Raw genomic sequence first — 20,082 nt, 5'->3', positions numbered from 1 at the left:
TAACATGTTTTAAAAATCAATTAAAAGTGAATGAGAAATTGCTTTCAATTAACCTTTGGATAGCAAAAGTTTCAAAATATAAAATAGCTTTGTAGTTTGGACAATAGGTTTGTGGGCTTAATTATGAGTTTGGGCTTAGGTTTTGTTAAAGAAAAATATTTTCAATTAAATCTGATCAATAAATTTTTTTAGTCCCTAAAATATTTTAGTATATTAACTAATATATTAATTATATGATGATAATGAATGTTATTATCAGTAATTCATGGACTATGAATATTCATCATAATTAATAAACATTCATGAATAATGAGAAATTAGTATTTTGGTTCTCAAGTCCTATAAATAGGAGTCTTGGATGGGTGAAAAGTTAAATGAAATTTCTTGAGTTTTTTCTTTTTGTTGTTGTTGATTTTTCCTAAACTTGTTCTTCTACTCTTTCCTTCTACTATAGAGTTTATGTTTGGTCTTTGTAGAGGGATATTGAGTATCATTCTTTTAAGTTCTTTGAACCTTGTTTAATAGTGCACCTAAACAAGAAGAAGGTGTTGAAATCCTGAGAGACTTATTGAACTCAGTTTTTTTGCACCAAGTGAGAAACAATAAAATTTTAAGGACAAAGGATTAACTTTTTACGGCAACAAAACTTTAGATTGGATATCTTTTGAGGAATTCAAGAAGTACTCTAAATTAATCTTGTTCAAGTATAATTTTAATACTTGCATAATATGCATGCTAGATTTTGTAATGATTATTGTATGATTATCATATTTTTATATGTTTGCATAATAATAAACTAATCATACGTTTTTTTTACTTGTCTAATATTTATTTATGAAGTTTTGGACAACAAATTAAAGCAGCTCACTTTAGTTATTGCAAGAGAGAGAGTTTAATCTTTCGCAAGAAAAAAGATCCCCTGACTAGCGACTCGTTGCACATTACCATTCATTGTTTTCCTCTTCTTCAAATAAATGAATCCTAGGTCAATTGTTATCTAATATTATAAAGAAAAAAAAAGGATTGTACTGTCTATTTATGATTGGATTTTTTTTTTATTTGACAAACTGTCTATCAATAACGTGGATTTTTTTTTCCAAACACTTAAGGTTTAAAAAAAAATCAAAAGGGTGTTTATATATATATATATATATATATATATATATTCTTTGCTTAGCTATTAAGTGCTTGGAATGTAATTATAATTATTTTTTAAAGTGTTTTTTTAGAAATATATTAAAATAATATTTTATTATTATTTTTTTAAAATTATTTTTGAAATTATCGAATCAAAATGATTTAAAAATATTAAAAAAATATTAATTTAAAATAAAATAATAATTTTTTAAATTTATTTATAAAAATATTTTTAAAATACAAATACTAGGCAGGCAGCATGGCTTTCCCTGGTCAAGCTTCTCAAAGTTTTCTGTTGTTGTACGTAGATCTTATCTTGTCCAAGTCATTTCTTTTTTACTTTTGTAATTTTCTTAATCTTTTAATAAAATTTGATCATGAAAAAACTCCATAACGAATTGTAGGCCCAATTACAGTAAGGGTTGTGTTAAGCGATTTTGTAGTTAAGCTGTCCGAAATACGGAATGTCTTTTAATAATCTTAATTCCATACAATTATTTAGTTCTATTATTAATTTCTGAAATATATATTAATTTATTATTTTTTTTCAAAATTCATGAACATATATTTATGTTGAAAACAGCCAATGTAATAAAAGTTACGAATAAATATTCTCATATGATATTATGATATGATATATAATAATTTTTTGTTGTCGACTAGACAATTATATAATGTAAATAGGAAAATACATGTAAAATAACAAGTTAATCTTCCAATCAATTTTAGATACTTCAAATTTTATTTACCAAAAAAATAAAAAATACTTTTTCCATAATATTTTAATATATCAAATTGAGTGATTTAAGGTTTTTAAAGTTTAAAGTTTTTTTTTCTTTCATACATATTAGGTTTAGGAGAATATTTATGTCGAACAAAGAAAAACAAAAGTGAGATTAGATTGGTCAATTGGCAATGTTATGGAATGGTGATAATACATATAACTCTTAAATTTATACCTTTTTACAAGGTTATTCAAAAAAACAATTTTTTTTTTAATTCTGTATTAGTATGTCACTTGGATTTGCTCACAAGTTTACGTGCAAATCACTTACATATATAAATAAATATCATTTTTTTTATTAATGTGAGTATTTGAGTTAGCTTTCGTGTATATCGACAAATCCCACGGGTTCTGAAATTAACGACCATGTAAACCTCCAATGATTTTAATGTTTGTGAGACTCGAACTAATTGGATTCAATAAGTTGGATCCATTCTTCTATATAATCAAACTCGAACTGTTTTATGTTGATATATATTCTTCTTATGTTGAATCACTTTTTTTTTTATCACGGATTTGCCTTTGCGAAAAAAGGTTTAAATGTTACCGATGCGACGGTTCTCATATCCATAAATATCATAAATATTTAGAAAACAATAACAAATTCGAAAAATCATGAATATCCATAAAATGTTACCACCAACACCAATATCCGTGTTAAAGGCGTACTTCAACATCACAATGTTCTTACAACTCTAGAGAAAGCCTCTGGATTATCTAAGCAAGCAAGCGCGCCTTGTGAGCTTATAGTCGGCTCCAAAGGAGATTTCTTTTTGTGCCTAATCATGAGAATGGCATTTGATTTTTGTAGTGTTTAAAGAAAAAAAATTAAAAAGTACAGAATAAAATTAACGAGGACAACGAATATTATCAGATAGAAAAAGAATAAATTAAATATAGAAGAAGTTGATGAATAACCCTCAAGTATTAAGTTACTGTATTAAGTGTTATTTTAGCAAAACAGCTTAAGTTTAGGAATTAAAAGACCAATAAGTTGTGTAATAATTTTCAATGACCAATTAGAAATAAAAGAAAGAAACTACATCAATTTCCAACTATTACACAGAACATGATGATGAGCTTGAGATTTTGAACATGTTTGAGATTATAGTAGTGATTGCAGTTCAAAGTATTTTTCGTTTAGAAATGTATCAAGATGATGTATTTTTATTTTTTAAAATTATTTTTAATATCAGCGCATTAAAACGATTCAAAAATACTAAAAAAATATTAATTTTAAACAAAAAAAATTTAAAATTTTTAAAAACACGAGTTGAACAACGTTTTCAAACGGCCCAAAGTTCTTTAGCTTATATTGAACTACCTGATAAATTAGGGCAATAGTAATAATAGGATCATTACTATTATTCCTGTTAACTTGAATGTTTTTTTTCTCCCTCTAAATGCTATACACATTGACATTCCAAGCTAATAATACACAAAATCGAAAAAAAAAAATATAAGCACCAAGCCATGCGGCTGTAATTATTCCAGCTGTTTAGGCCGCACAAATGGCAACCCTTATATGCATATTTTTTTAGGTTCATGGAGTTACACACACAATTTTTACTATATAGAGCTGACATTATCTTTTGCATGAATGACACAATTCATTACTAGTATTTTCATCAATGACGTCATGGTTAGCCAATTATTTTTTTCCTATACTATCAACATATCAATTTTTCCAATAATAATATGTTTTCTTCTCCATGAAAGAATTTCAAGATTTATATGCATGAATATATACACTCAGTTACAAGAAAAAATCATATCACATCCACTCAGAGCTATAAATACCCATACAAAGCCAGCCAGGTCTTAGCCATAAAAAGATACCAAACCATGCCACATAAGTTTTAGCTACGTAAAAGCCAACTAGAGCCATGCACAGGCTATACACGTATACACATTCTGTAGAAAATAATGGTGTCTACCATCTACATAGTACTGAATTTTTCATTAGTATTTTTCTCTTTATAGGAGAAAATATATATACAATGCTATGAATGGGTAACGATTCTATTTCAAAAAAGTATAGAAATTTTATACAAGATTTGATATGATTCCTATAATTAATCAGATTCACATATTTACTATTTATACAAGATTTGATCTGAATAGATAATAATTAGATTCTAAAATAATATTTGATTTAATTTTTATAAATATTAATCAAATTACAGAATCGTAAATTATCATGTCTAACACATTCCCTTCACCTTCTTTATTCTTTTCTATATTCTTTTTCTACTATATTTTACTAACTCAAGCATCCATCTATCTCTTGTTTCTTAAGTGATTGTTTTTCAAATGAATGTCTAGACCAGTTCAAGCAGGACGTAACCATCAAAAGTTCATATTTAATTTGTCTGAGTGGTTTTTTCTTTTTTTTGACCTCATCATAAGCAAAGAAATTACCAATGATATTTCAAGGAAACACCTTTTCTGCAAGTACAACTTGGCTCATCGAAATTTTGTACTATAACTAACCTTATCATGCCTCATTCTTAATAAAGTTCCTTTTATTACGTTCTAAAATACTTTTTTAAACGTGAAATTACCCATATATATAACTTAATTTAACCGTTTTACTTTTCAAAGAAGATTTAGATCTTTACTAGTGCCATTGCTCGGACTATCCTGCGGGTAATTAATTCAGTTTATCAAGTCGTTAAAACAAGGAGAAAGCCTTTTTCTAAATACAATATCAAATATGAGGAAAATGTGCACGATTTGTTTTCGTTAATTTATACCAAAAACATTTATTATGATCCATCACATATGAGTAAATGTCACAGCAAGAAGGGTCCAGTATGGTTTTTGCATGCAAAAGGACTCATATTCTTTTTCTTGAAGGGATACGAATATCAAAGAATCAATTCAATCCAAAAACTTAAACTGTTATATGAGATTTCAAAATATGATTTATATTATTATACAACACACCCTTCAAGTGAAAGTTCTTTGAGCTTGAAATTTGCACAGACTCACATTACCTTGTACTTAATTTTTATCAAATAAATGGAGATGATGAGATTCAAACTCGTGACTGCTTGATTATCAAGGCTCCAATACCATGTTAAAGAACTAATTCAACCAAAAAACTTAAACTGTTATGTGAGATTTCAAAATATAATTTATATTATTTTATATTATTCTACAACAACTAACCAGTGAAAAAATAAAACAGGAGCTCTCGCTTTATATGAATTTGAACCTCTATTCCAAACCGGAAAAAGGAAAAAAAAGCCACCCTCTTCTATTTAATAAAACAAAACTTGTAAAAACATAATAATATTAAGGGTCCTTACATGTTTCTAATCCGAAATCTTAATGACTTTCAAATCAAAATCATTATGTGTACTAATGATTACAACTTCATCAGTTATATAACCATGCAAATTCTAAAAAAATAAATTAAATAGCATGTTTTCTTCTTCAACCAAAGACTAGATATTGCATCAAAACTTTAATTTCAGTAACTATTTTTTAAAGTAAGGATAAGATTGCAAGAGAAAATCCCTCGTAAGGTAATAAATATATAGGGAAAACGAAAATGAAGAGCAAAACTTGAGCGAAAATTTCTAATGGATGAGTTGTCTAATTTGAGATTGAAGCTAGAAATATAAAAAATGTTGTTGAACATTCAAATGCTGAACTTACGGCAGTCAAAGGAATTATTGGACAACATGAAAGAAGACAATATTCTCTACCAAAAAAAACACTAGAAGATAATGCAAATTACGACATATATACAAAAGAGAAAAGGACTTTTAACCAGTGTTTTAAGACCCGGCCCGGCCCAGCGGGTCAACCCGGGACCCGGCCGACCCGGGCCTGTGGCCGGGCCGGGTCTAAGCAAAAAACAGGCTGGGAATTGGCCCGGCCAGACCCGGTCGACCCGGAGGGTCGACCCGGGACCCGGCCGGCCCGGCCAAACCCGGCTGAGACCCGGGTTTATTTTTTTTTATATTCTTATGCCCGAAACGACGTCGTTTTAGCCTTTTACAATTAAAAAGCCAAATTCCAAAACGACAAGAGCAGAGAGACGAGCATTGCAGAGCAGAGAAGTGAGAAGAACACCTAATTAATTTCAAGAATTTGTCAAACCCATTTCTTAAAAAGTTGGAGTCGAACCCAAAAAGTTTGGGAGAAGACGCTCATTTTATTTGCCAAGAAAGGCAAACCTTTGGGGTAGCTGATGGTGTTGGTGGATGGGCTATGAAAGGAATTGATTCTGGGATTTTCGCAAGAGAACTTATGTCCAATTATCTCACAGCTCTTCGATCCTTGAAGCCTAAAGGGGATGTTAATCTCAAGAAAATATTGTTAAAAGCGCATTCCAAGACTGTTGCTTTAGGATCATCCACTGCTTGTGTTGTTACCCTTAAAAGAGACCGATTGTGTTATGCCAACGTGGGTGATAGCGGTTTCATGGTTTTCAGAGGGAAAAGGCTTGTTTACAGGTCACCGACACAGCACAGCTTTTTCAACTACCCTTTTTCGTTGGGGAATTGGGTTCAGAAGGGTAAGCGCCGGGCTTCGGTTTTCCTTGGTGAATTTGATGTGGAGCAGGGGGATATTGTGGTTGCTGGTACCGATGGATTGTTCGATAATCTTTTCGGCTCTGAGATCGAGGAGATTCTTCAAGAACATGGAGGAAGATCTTGTCCTCAGGCTCTTGCCTGGACCATTGCAACTGTTGCGTCCATGAATTCAACCAGCGAGGATTATGACTCTCCCTTTGCAGTTGCTGCTGAGTCTGAAGGAATCGAGCACATTTTTTTTGGGTTGACCCGGGTTGACCCGGGTCAACCCATCTGACCCGTGACCCGGTCACTGGACCGGGTCGATGACCGGGTCGGGTTTTAAAACTATGCTTTTAACCCTTCAAGTAACATTCAGAAAACCAGGCAGCACGCCATAAACATGGCTTGTCACTGTTGAAAACTAAAGTAAACAACATACAACACAATAAGAAAACTATGAAAGAAGAGTTTCGAACTGATAAGCTAAATTACATTGGGAAAAACATGTTGTGAAGATTAAAAATTAAGAACAGGCAAGTGAGATGATAGAACAAAGGCCCTCATTAGTTGCAAGCCTAATGCAAATAATAACACAGGAACATAGAGAGTGAGGTTTGAAGCGAAAAAAAAGATCAAATAAGAGATCATTAAGGAGTCAAATATTAAAAACAACAACTAATTTCACATCATATTTACACGTCTATGATGAAATAGAATTCTAAAACCGGCCTAAAGCGAATTGGAATCAATGGTATAAAGCACGTGTTAGAAAATAAGAAAAGCAACTTTCGAATGAGAAATTCAAACAACAACACACAATGAGCATGAAAGCATGGGTCAGATCTAGAACCATCTTAACCCAATAGTTTAAGTTGTTAGATGAGGTTTTAAGATATGATTTATATTATTCTCTAATACACTTTCCTCAAGTGAAATCCCTTTGGACTTGAAACTTGCACAAATCCATACTATCTTGTACTTAATTTTTATCACATAAATGAGGATGGTGAGATACGAACTCGTGACCGCTTGGTCATCAAAGCTCTGATACCATATCAAAGAACCATCTTAACCCAATAGTTTAAGCTGTTAGATGAGTTCCCAAGATATGATTTATATTAGCATGAAATAAACTCCAAATTCATGATAAAATTAACTTTAGTAAGAGAATAATTTATTTTAGATTTGAAAAACAAAAGCAGAAGCTAGAAAAATATCAAACATTGCAACATAAATTAAAAAATATAAAATAAAGAAGCCAAGTAATCCATTATGGATTAATAGTATTTTATAATTTTATTTTATTTTATTTTGGTTGTTGATTTTTTTTTTAATTTTATCATTTAATATTATGCTGATTGGAGATTAAAATTGATAATTTATTTTTATTTTATGTTTTATATATTTATCGAGGTCTTGAAAAAATAACCCGACATCGAGTTAATGCTTTGTTTCACATAGAAAGATTCAATTTAGTTGTTTGCAAACAATTAAAAGGGAGCATGCCAAAAATGAAGGAAAGGAAAACTAGCATGTCTTTTATTGTTTATGAAAAAAAAAAGTATAAATTCTGGCCCTTTCTCTTTTTTCTTTATCCTTCGGTCATTGATCTTTTTCTTCAATTGGATCATTTAATGTTGTGTTGATTGAAATTTTAAGTTGATAATTTATATATTTTGATTTATTTTTTATGTGGTTATCTAGATCACAGAAATTTATCTCACCATTTTTTTCGAGCTCGATTACAAAAAAAAAATCCAATTATATTGTTCGAGAAGAATTGAAAATGACAAGACTAAAATTATATAAGTAAAATATTTGAAGGGCTTTTTTAAAAAAAAAATGTCACCTTTTTCACAATTTTCGCCTTTGGGTTTTGTCATAAATCATTTTTAATCTCTTTGTTTTGGAAATTACATAGTTAGGTCCAAAACTTTATTTTTCTTTCATTTGAGTCCATAAGTTTGGAAAATAAAAGATTGAGAGAGAGAGAGTCTCCAGACTAAAAAAATGAGAGAAAAAGTTGATAAACACTCACTTTTCGATGACAAAACTTGTCATTCTTGGTGTCAATGAGTTTTATTTGTTTACGAGAGTTTCATGTAGATCTTTTTTTTTCCATTTATCACTACCAAAAAATCGGATAACACCAACGAAATTACCGACAGATATTTTCCGTCGGTAATTTTTAACGACGGAACTAATTCCGTCTCAAAAGCTGTCGGTATTTGCCGACGAAAACAGACCGTCGGCGATGCCGTCGGTATATACCGACAGAATTATTCCGTCGATATATACCAACGACGAGAAACGTTTTTTGAAAGTTGCAACGGCGTCATGACGTGGATTTTTTTCAGACGAATTTATTGACGGAAATACCGAGGGATTCAAACCCGGATAGCCGATCAGTGACGTGTCGCTAACACCGACGGAATCACCGACGGTTATACCGACGGAAATATTCCGTCGGTAAACGCAGGTATATACTCACTCTACCGACACTCTCTCTTCCTCTGTTTCTCCTTCTTCTTCCCCTTCTTCTTCCCCATCCCACCTCTCCCCTCCCAAACTGCAGCCAACCACCCATCTCAACTCTCCACTCTTCTCAACACAAGCTAGCACTCAAGTTTCTTATACTTTTGTATGTGGTCACAACATCCGTTAATTCTTGTGGATTTTATCATTTTTTGTAAGTAAATCGATCTATCCTTTTTAGTCTTAACTTTTAAATATGAATTTTATTGTTTTTTTAGTATATGTATTTTGTTAAAGAAACTTGTTGTATGAATGTATAATTTTTTAGTTGTTATAGTTTGTTTTAGATTTTATCAAATTATATTTGTTTGTAAATTGTTGAAATTTTGTTTGAATTACACCGAATTATATGTATTGTGATGAAATAAATAATAGCTTGTTTAACGGGTTTGTTTTAATTGTTATCAATTCTATTGCGAAGTTGTGATTTCCGTAAATTTATGTATGTATAAATTTGTATGTATGAACGTTGATAGTTGATAATTGATAATGAATAGTTAACATAAGTGTTTTTTTAGTTTGTTGGATAATTGATAGTGAATATTTAACATAGGAAACCAATAAATTTTTTTATGTTTTATAGAGATTCAATAGAAGTCATGGATGATCGTTCATGGATGTATCAGGACTCACCCCAAGAATTGCGGAGGATGGATTATTGTAACGGTGTTCAGGGTTTTATTAATTTTGCAACATCTATCCCGAGGAATTTTACTGATGGCGGTATTAGGTGTCCATGTAGGAAGTGTAAAAATTTAAAGTTTTTGCATCAAGATGTTGTAACAATGCATCTTCTAACTAAAAGGTTCATGCAGGACTACCTGTGTTGGTATGCACACGGAGAAGTATTTGTTCCTAATGAGAGCATGGTTGAAAGGGTGGTCGGGTCAACTTCTAGTGCTAGCAACATGCATGAAGTTGGAAATGAGAACAGTAATCCTTACAGGAATATGGTTATGGATGCAATGAGAATGAGTGAAGGTAATGCCGGTGAATTTCCAAACGTAGAAGAAGAACCTAATGCAGATGCAGCAAGGTTTTTTGATCTGTTGAAAGATTCTGACGAGCCATTATGGGATGGCTGCACGAACCATAGTAAATTATCGGCCGTAGCACAGGTGTTCACCATCAAGTCAGATCACGGGTTGAGTGAGGCCGGGTATGACAAGATTATTGAATGGACAAGAAGCATTTTACCTGAAGGGAACAGGCTGAAAGAGAACTTCTATGCTGCGAAGTCCATGATGAAACCCCTCGGTTTAGGATACCAGAAAATTGACATGTGCCCTAACTTCTGCATGTTATACTACCTTGAAAATGCTGAGATGACCGAGAGCATGACATGCGGGCATTCCCGTTACAAACCCAAAACTGGAAGAGTAAAGACTCTCGTGGCATATAAAAAACTTAGATACTTCCCAATCACACCTAGACTGTAGAGGTTATTCATGTCACCAAGGACTGCTGAGCACATGACATGGCACCAATCACATCATGCGGTTGATGGAGTGATGGTGCATCCTTCTGACGATGAAGCCTGGAAACACTTTAACAGTGTGTATCCTCACTTTTCAGCTGAATCAAGGAACGTGCGTCTTAAGTTGTGTACAGACGGATTCAACCCATTCGGGTCATTTGCTGCTCCTTATTCTTATTGGTCGGTCATACTGACGGTTTATAACTTGCCACCGAGGATGTGTATGAGGCTAGAGTTCATGTTTCTATCTATGGTCATACCAGGTCCGAGCAGTCCGGGTCGGAATATAGATGTTTGTCTTCGTCCGTTGATTGATGAGTTGACACAGTTGTGGTCCTCTGGAGCTTTGACTTATGACATCTCGAGGAAACATAATTTTGTTATGAGAGTGGCTTTGATGTGGACTATCAATGATTTCCCAGCTTATGGAATGGTTTCTGGTTGGAGCACGCATGGAAAGCTAGCATGTCCATACTGTATAGAGAACAACAAGGCATTCACGCTAACTGTCGTACCCGACATCGCGGCGGCCCTAAAAATAATTCTGCATTATGGAAAAAGAACAGATTTCTAGCATCTTGTTCTTTTAGGGGAAAAGGTCTTGTTTGAGGAGTCGCCACCTAGTATTACGGTCACTAGGAACCCTAACTGGTCAACAGAGATTCTATGGTACGAGATTGGTTACGTAAAAGGGAAGATATTATCACCCCTTAAACGTTCTGCCTGAGGCAGACTGCATTGCTGATTTTGTCTTAAATTGCCAAATATTTATTGGTTTATGCTCTGATGGTTTACTTGCAATATTCCTGACTCTGGCGCCAGTGAATATTCAACTACGAATAATTCCAACTCTGGCGTTGGTAAATATTACGTAGCTATAAAATAAATTTGGATCAATATTTTTATTCCTGACTCTGGCGTCAGTGAATAAACAAATAAAATAAATTTATTTTTACACATGCACATATCTTTTATTTTTCTAGCTAAATAAAATAAAATATAATGAATAAAAATAATATAAATTTAAATCGGTGTTTTTATTCCTGACTCTAGCGTCAGTGAATAAACCAATAAATTTATATTATTTTTATTTATGCATACACATTTTTTCTATTTTTTATTTTTTTTTATTTTTATTTTTTTGGGCTGGGTCCAACTCAGCCCACATGGGCTGGGCTAGACCCAGCCAGCCCGGCCCGGTCACTGGCCCAAGCCAGTGACCCGGCTGGGCAAAAATCAAAGAAAGCACGCGTGAAGTGATTTCACGCGTGCATGAGCAGAATAGAGGAAATGAGTTAGAATGTGTGAATTAAAATTCAAAGTAAACAGTAGCCGGTGAATTAAAATGAAAAGCGGGGAAAGAGAAGTTTACTTACCTGGTCTGCTGCTCCTGAAGATGAAGACGCTGCTCCTGAAGATGAAGACGAAGCCGGTTCTCTCGGGTGGTTCTTCTTTTTCTGGTCACTGTTCGTCCTCCATTTTTCTGTGGTTCTTGGTCTGTTCCTCCATTTTTTCAGTTCTTCCTCTGTTTCTGTTTTCCCCGTTTTTTAGTCTCCCCTGCCCTTCGTGGCTTTTTCTTCTCCCCGGTTCTGGGTCTCCTCTTCTCTCAGTTTTCCCCAGGTTTTTTCAGTCTCTCCGCCTGGCTTTTTCGGGTCCCCAGTTTTTCTTTTTGGTTTCTCGTCCCCTGTCTCCTCCTTTTCTTTCCCCTGGGTTTTTTCCCGCCTTTTCTCTTGTTTTTCTCAGTTCTCTCTTCCGATGGTTTGGAGTGTGTAGCTGGAGACGAATAATTAGGCTGACCAACGCTTGCAGTTTCCCTGCACTTCACTTGCGTTTTGAGAACAAAGGCAAAGCAGGCCTGCTGTCCTTTTGCTCTCTCCCTATTTCTCTGTTTTCAGGTCCCCTCTCTGTTTTCGTTCATGCTCCCCATTGGCCCCTCGGTTCTGCCCTTTTTTCTCCTCCTCGCGCTCTCTCATCTTATCGGGCTTTATAGCCAGAGAATGCCAAGCATCCTTGCGATTGAAACGGCTTTGAGCCTTTACTCCAGAAACGGTTCCTGAGGAAGAAGGCGAAGAAGGCGACGAATCACTTCTCAAAACGACGCCGCTTGTCTGATGGGAATAGTCATTTTCAATCTAGTCTGAAGTTCTGAAATCGTGTAATCAAGCCCCTAGGCAAATTGTAATGGGACCCCTGTTTTTCAGCGCTTTTTACAAGCTAATCCTTGGAATTTAATCTGTTGCCATTTTGCCCCCAATTAACCCCAAACGTATCAATTCTCCAATTAAACTCTTGATTGGATTAATTAAATTAATTTCAAAGTTTAATTAAACCTCAAAACTTCCAATCATGTTGCCCTTAACCCAAATTTTAATTCATTCTTCATTTATTTCATTTTACTTGTTTTTCATCATTATCATCATTTCATTTTTTTTTATCCTTTTCAGTAAATAAAATAAAAATAAAATGATCAAAAATTGGGTTAGGACACTAACAAACGGGGGTAAAGCTTTTTTTTTTTACTGTCACTGTCGCTTCTTGCCGCCGAATCACAGGTATAGAAAGAACAGGAAGGATTTGTTTGTTAGCAGAGTTGAAAAGGATGTTGCACCCCCGCGTCTTTCCGGTGAAGAATTGCTTGATGTTGTTTCAGAGTACGGTAACATTGTGTTTGGTCTCCAATCAGGTAAGCAAAAGTTTCCTGGTTTTGGTTTGACCTATAACTGGGTGAAGCGAAGTATATTTTGGGAGCTTCCTTATTAGAAGACCAATCTTCTCCGTCATAACCTTGACGTCATGCACATTGAAAAGAACGTGTTTGAGAACATTTTCAACACCGTCATGGATGTGAAGGGGAAGACAAAGGACAATATCAAGGCTAGATTGGATGTAGCGTTGTTCTGTAACCGTAAAAATATGGAGTTGGTTTGTGATGGATCACGGGTCGCAAAACCAAGAGCAAGCTTCGTGTTAGAGAAAAACGCACAACTACTAGTCTACAAATGGCTTAAGAGTCTGCGTTTCCCCGATGGACATGCTTCGAACATATCAAGGCTGGTTAATACCGAGGAAAGCAGATTATATGGAATGAAGAGTCATGACTGCCATGTGTTTATGCAAACACTCATCCCATTAGCTTTTCGTGATTTGTTGTCAAAGGGGATATGGGATGCACTAACGGAGATCAGTTATTTTTTCAGAGATATATGCTCTAGCAAGTTGAATGTTGATCACATTGAGAGGCTTGAAACGAATATCGTGGAGACAATATGCAAACTTGAGATGATATTCCCTCCATTATTTTTTGACTCAATGGAGCATCTACCCGTACATTTACCGTTTGAGGTAAAAGTTGGAGGACTGGTCCAATACAGATGGATGTATCCATTCGAGAGGTTAGATATTACAGTTGCTATGTAATTCATAATTAAATGTTTTATATATATATATATATATGCAGGTATTTGTTCAATCTTAAAAAAAAGGTTAAGAACAAGGCGCATGTTGAGGCGTCAATATGTGAGGCCTATATTGTTGAGGAGATCTCAACATTTATCTCATACTATTTCGAACCTCATTTGAGAACGAGGATCAACCGTGTTCCACGGCATGATGATGGTGGTGAAGTGCCTTCAAGTGGGAACTTGTTAATATTCTCTAATCCTGGACGACCCACACCTAAAAATGCCGTGAGGGGAAGATATTTGTCTGAAATAGAGTTTAGAGAAGCACACAATTATATCCTATTTAACTATGATGAGCTGAGACCTTTTATTAAGTAAGTAGATATTCGACATAAACTTTGTCAAGAGTGTACTATTTATGTTTTGTGATACCATAAACTCATATAATTTGAAACAACCTTGCAGGCAACATCAACGATACTTACTTTCAATAACTCACAGCTGACCGAATCTTAGATCTTTCAATTACAAGATGAACAATTTGCCATATGGTTTAGAACACATGTAAGTCCTATCACAAACTCATAATCTCTTGCAATATAATTCACTGTACGTAAATATATATTACATAATATCCGTTTATTGATTGTTGTTATATTTAATATACAAGGTTTATCAAATGAGAGTTAGTGCTGCTATTTCACTGTCTTTACTAAGCCTGGGCCCTGAAAGAAAAGTCAAGTGCTATAACTAGTATTTTGTCAATGGATATATCTTTCATACTGAAGAATATGGGCATGGAAGAAAGACATACAACAACGGTGTTTGTATTAAGGGATCGACTTCTAGTGAGTTTGAAGTTGACTACTACGGTAGATTGGAAGAGGTCATCAAACTACAATATTATAGCGAGCATAATAGAGTGTTTTTATTCAAATGCTATTGGTATGACACAACTGACAGAGGAATCAGAGTAGATCCTCATTATGGTCTCGTTGAAATCAACTCAAAGGCTAGACATCGCAATGTAAACGACGTCTTTGTTTTCGCAAAGCAATGCCAACAAGTTTATTACACATACACCCCTTCCTTTAGAAAGGACCGATAAAGAGTTGATTGGTTATCCGTTTTAAAAACAAAACCCAGGGGTCGTGTCGAGGTTGTTCAGGATGAGAACGAAGACACAAGTGTGATAGATGAAGTCTTTCAAGCTAGTGAGTTGGTTGAACCATACTGAGTTGCTCCTTCGATTGACTTAGAAGAAAATTCGAATTTTCGTGTTTTCGACGATAGTCTTGTTGATGTTGACGCAGAGGATTTGAATGCCGTTTTGATCTCTACTAGTGCAGTATAGAATGTTGATGAAGAAGATGATAACCACATTGAAGAGCGCGATGAAGCGGATGATAACAATTCAATTGAGGACGAAGATGAAAATTCTGACTAAACATGTTGTGAAACCTTATTTTTATAACGTAATCTTTTGGAACATGAAATATTTATTCTTTTTTAATTGTCAGCTCCTGTTATTGTGTTGTGTGTGATCTAAGTGTGTAGGAGGATAGACAAAAATACAAGTAGAAGCTGTATAAATATTGACTGTTTCACCGACGGATTCCCAGACGGATTATTGCCGTCGGTATTTCACAGAGAGTTAGAAAAAAATTACGGGCTTGTGTCACACTTTCCGACGGCATTTTCGACGGATTTGGAAACTTTTCGACGGGAACACCGACGGAATATTTCCGTCGGTATCTCACAGAGAGTTGGAAAAAAAATTACGGGGTTGTGCCACCATTTTCGACGGCATCGCTGACGGACTCACCGACACGCATCACCGACGGAACTCACTGACGGAAATCACACATCCCGATGCGCACGCCTGTCAGAAGCACTATTATCAACAACATTGTCGGCGGCACAATTTCCGCCGGTAATTTCCGTCGGAATAACTGACGGATAAAAAAAAAGGCGGTATTTTTAAAAATTTTGGTGCGCATTTCAATTTATTTTCGTCGGAATTACCGATGGAAATTAATGCCACCGACAACAATTAATGTTCCGTCGGTAATTCCGACGGAAATATTGGCATATAAAACCCTCCCCCCCTCCCCCCATTTCATTTTTTCTCTTGGCTCTCATCTCTATTTCTTCTCCTCTCCGTTTGAGTTTAATTTTTGGAAGAGTTTTGATTGTTTTGGTGGTAGTTTTCAACATATTAAAAGGTATGTAATGGTTTTTCTTTATCTTTGTCTTTTTTTTTTAATTATCATTATTTTTTTGGTGTTCTTTGTTTTGTATATTGTTTATAGATAAAATCTAAAAATCAACACACTATTAAGGTAAGCATTTTTTATTCCAATTTTTTTTGAATTAATGTATTGTTTTTTTAGTTTTGTGTATTGTTTGTTTTGTATTTAGGATGTTTTGTTTAGTGTTATTGAAATATAGAATTAAATTTAATTAGTTTATATTAATTTTAGGATATTATTGTTTGAATTGGAATAATTGTTATTGTTGAATTTATGTTATAAATGTGAATTGAAATATAGAATTACATTTAATTAGTTTATATTACTTTTCGGATCTTCTTGTTTGTCTTGGCCTCATTGTTCTTGTTGCCTTTCTGTTCTCCTGTGCCTTGCTCTCTCGCCTTCCCTTTCCTTCGTTTCTCTTCTTTTCGGCTCTTCTTGTTTGTCTTGGCCTCCTTGTTCTTGTTGCCTTTCTGTTCTCCCTGTGCCTTGCCCTCTCGCCTTCAATTTAATTAGTTTTTATTAATTTAGGATATTAGTTATGTTGTTTCTTATTTTGATTAATTTTAATTGTTATTTATAAATTTGTATTGATGGTAGTTGAAAATATATAGACGTTGAATTTCTATAGATATTAGGTTGTATATAGTTGATTTTGCAATATTTGTGTAATTATCAATATTTGTAGGTATGAAAACTGTGGGTAGTCTCTACTATAAGGAAGGTGCTGTCGAATTTTTTTTAATGATTGAATTGGTATAGATATTAGGTTGTATATATGATGTTGATAGAGATTATATGGATTGTGGTTATTGTAAAGATTGTAGGTTTGAAAACTATGGGTAGTCTCCAATATAGGGGAGGTGCTGCCGAATTTTTATTAATGATTGAATTCCTAATGATATTAGGTTGTATATATGATGTTGATGGAGATTATATGGATTGTGGTTATTGTAAATATTGCAGGTTTGAAAAATGTGGGTAGTCTCTAGTATATGGGAGGTGCTGCCGAATTTTTTTTAAAATAATCAAAGTTAATTTATGTAATAATTCATATACATTTGTGTAGATGCGTCGAATGAAATCTACAGGACGTCGTCAGCAGACGGTTGCACATAGTTTTTCTAGCAGCAAGGAGGACATCTCCTTAGGTGCTGATCACGACGATGCATTTGCGCCACCGTGTGATGCTTCCTCTTCTACCGCGGTTTCACAGTGCAGAAGCGGTGTGCCTTTACAGCGGGGTCAATTCACCCGCAAGTACCAGGTACAATAGAAGGATGACCTCTCAATGTAAGTTTGTTTAAGTTTTAGTTTTTTTTTAATACTTATAACATAATTTATGAACAACTAATTAATTTTTTATTATTTAATTTCAGGTTCACAAACATTGAGGTTGCCAGGACAATTACATTGGCGTTGAAATCATCGATGGAGATTCCATTGTTTCAATGGAGTCAGGTCTCCAGACATCCGAGTGGAGACCTAATATCGATGCCTAGTTTCGGCGATTTCAGGCAGGTGTTAATTTTTAATTTCTAGTTTATTTTTAATAAATAATTTTTGTAATTTCATGTCTTGTACTATTTTTATTTTCAATGAATTATTTATATATACAGAATAAATTTGAGTGGGATAGCGCGGACAACAATGTTGTCAGGAGAGTATAGGAGAATCACGCGGCAACTAGGTAACATTGAAAATAATATTTATTTTTGATTTATAATTTTATGTTCTACATTCTAATTAGTTACTATGGATGTAGGTTGCGTGATTTTTGGTATGACACCCAAAAAAAGGCGAAAAGATATGCGAGGAACAACGGTCTTGAAGGCTGGAATGAGGTGGCGGTTTGGCGGGAATTTAAACCGCCATTCATCTCGGGAGATATATGGGTGGCATATATTGAGCACGTGACGTCTGAGCGGTTCTCACGGCGCTCACAATCCGGAGCCGTCAACTGGAACCGGCAAATTCATGGTTCGGTGACAACGCACACCGGCGGCTCCGTCCCGTTCAGCGCATATGCGAAGCGGATGGTAAGATTAATTTAAATGAAATATATCGTTAATTAATTTGTTGTTGCTTATAAATATATTTAACTTGCAATCTTTTTTTTCCTTACGTCTCTTGGACGTGAGCCGAGTCCAATGGAGCTATTTGTAGAGACGCACGTGCGGAGTCAAGACCGCCAAAAGGGGGTGCAGCAGTACGTGGACAACCGTGCTCAGCATTTTGTGGTATGTTCGATCAATCATTTTATTTCGTAAGTTATTATTTTCTTGAATTGAATATGATGATTTAAAAAAAAAATTCAAGAGACCTATAATAGCCGGTTGAGAGAGAAAAATGGGGACGATCCTTTGACCCAACCAGATTTCGATCCGGATTTATGGATGGAGGTCGGAATGTCTGGTGGACCCGATAAAAATCGAGTCTACGGGCTCTCCAACACTACGGTCGAAAAATTACGGTCGACCCGTAGTGTCTTAACCGTTGGGAGCTCTCCATCAGTATCGAGCACTCAGTCAGAGGAGTTTTTAGCCTTGAAACAACAATATGAACGCCTCTCGACGGATTATGCTCAGCTCCATCAAATGGTCATGGAGATTAGATCAAAAATGGGTGATGATCCATGTGCCGCTTCTTTTTGGCCATACGGTCCCAGCAACAACCAGCCTCCTCCTCCAGCTCCGCCGCTATTTTAATTAGTTTAATTTTGTTTTTTTAAAACATTAAATTTGTAATGAATATTTCGATGAATATTATTTAACATTAATTTTACATTTTTAATGTCTAATGCAAATTTACTTGGTTATTAAGTTTTTTAACTGTTAATAAATATTTTTTTTTTAATATTTTAAATAATTTTTTTAAATATTTTAAATTAATACCGACGGATTGACAGAGGGAATGTGTCCGTCGGTATTTTAGTATCGTTTATAATATTTACGGTCGTGCCACAATCACCGACTGATTTACCATGACTTTTACCGACGGAATATTTCCGTCGGTAATTCCATTACAATCACCGACGGAATATCTGTTGGTAATTACTGTTGAATTTTACAGACAGAAATATTCCGTCGGTAACTTGGTGGCGAGAATTTTTTTTTTGGCACGCTGAGCCGTCTGTAATACCGTCGGCATTTCCGTCGGTATTTTATTTTTTAATTACCGACAGAAATTGCGACGGAATGAGAAATTACCGACGCTCATTTCTCCGACGGAATAAATCCGTCGGAGATACCGTCAGTAATAATTTTACCGACGCTCATTTCTCCGACGGAATAAATCCGTCGGAGATACCGTCAGTAATAATTTTACCGACGGTTTTTGTTCCTTATACCGACGGATTTAATCCGTCGGTAAAACTGTTTAATGGCGTAGTGTATCTTGCATAAAAAAAGTAGATCGAGCTTCAAAATTTTATTTTGATGCGGGTTGATTTTTATTTTTTAATCAATAAAATGGTGATTTAATACTAAAAATAGATTTTTTAAGGTTTCTACGGTGTTCCTTAGATTTTTTCGCTGAAAATAGATCAAATAAGTTTCATTTTATCTCTTGAAAGACGACTTTTAAACCACCTATGGTGGTCATAATATGTGATAGCAAACAACAATGTCACATACTATTTATTTTTAATGAGTGGGGCAGATGAAACGTTTTTTATTGCTTAAAAAAACAAAAATATAATGGGTTTAGATGGGTGGGCTGCCCAGACTCGCATGTTCGGCTTTTTTATTTTTATTTATTTATTTATTTTATGATTCAATATTGTTTTTAAATTTACCTATAAATTTGTTTTGGTTTTGATTTGATATTTATAGATCTATCGATTAATTACATTCACGTTGTACTGAACCATATAAAGAAAATAGCTTTTTTCTTAGCGTATTAATTTTTCTGTGACTTTCATAATGCAGAAATTCCTGATCAAGCTGAGCTGAAACTATTGTAG

At 34.3% G+C, this 20,082-nt stretch overlaps 1 protein-coding gene across 1 annotated transcript; it reads left to right on the top strand.

Moving 5' to 3' along the window:
* Nucleotides 1-6,145: 6,145 nt before the first annotated feature.
* LOC112327618 (probable protein phosphatase 2C 55) lies at nucleotides 6,146-20,082 on the top strand. The gene is made up of 3 exons (XM_024601822.1): nucleotides 6,146-6,724; nucleotides 17,188-17,344; nucleotides 20,048-20,082. Exons 1-3 carry the CDS (start codon nucleotides 6,146-6,148, stop codon nucleotides 20,080-20,082), a joined length of 771 nt encoding a protein of 256 aa, XP_024457590.1.

This window comes from Populus trichocarpa, chromosome 5 (genome assembly GCF_000002775.5).
Source record: "Populus trichocarpa isolate Nisqually-1 chromosome 5, P.trichocarpa_v4.1, whole genome shotgun sequence".
Classification (NCBI taxonomy): Eukaryota; Viridiplantae; Streptophyta; class Magnoliopsida; order Malpighiales; family Salicaceae; genus Populus; species Populus trichocarpa.
The sequence above is the reverse complement of the archived record's forward strand: the minus strand, read 5'-3'. Positions and strand labels throughout refer to the sequence as shown.

Coding starts and splice junctions, on each gene's coding strand:
- LOC112327618 (XM_024601822.1), top strand. CDS start 6,146: ATGAAAGGAATTGATTCTGGGATTTTCGCAAGAGAACTTATGTCCAAT. Junction 6,725..17,187: donor TTTTTTTTGGGTTGACCCGG/GTTGACCCGGGT, acceptor ACATTTGTGTAG/ATGCGTCGAATGAAATCTAC. Junction 17,345..20,047: donor GGTTTCACAGTGCAGAAGCG/GTGTGCCTTTAC, acceptor TTCATAATGCAG/AAATTCCTGATCAAGCTGAG.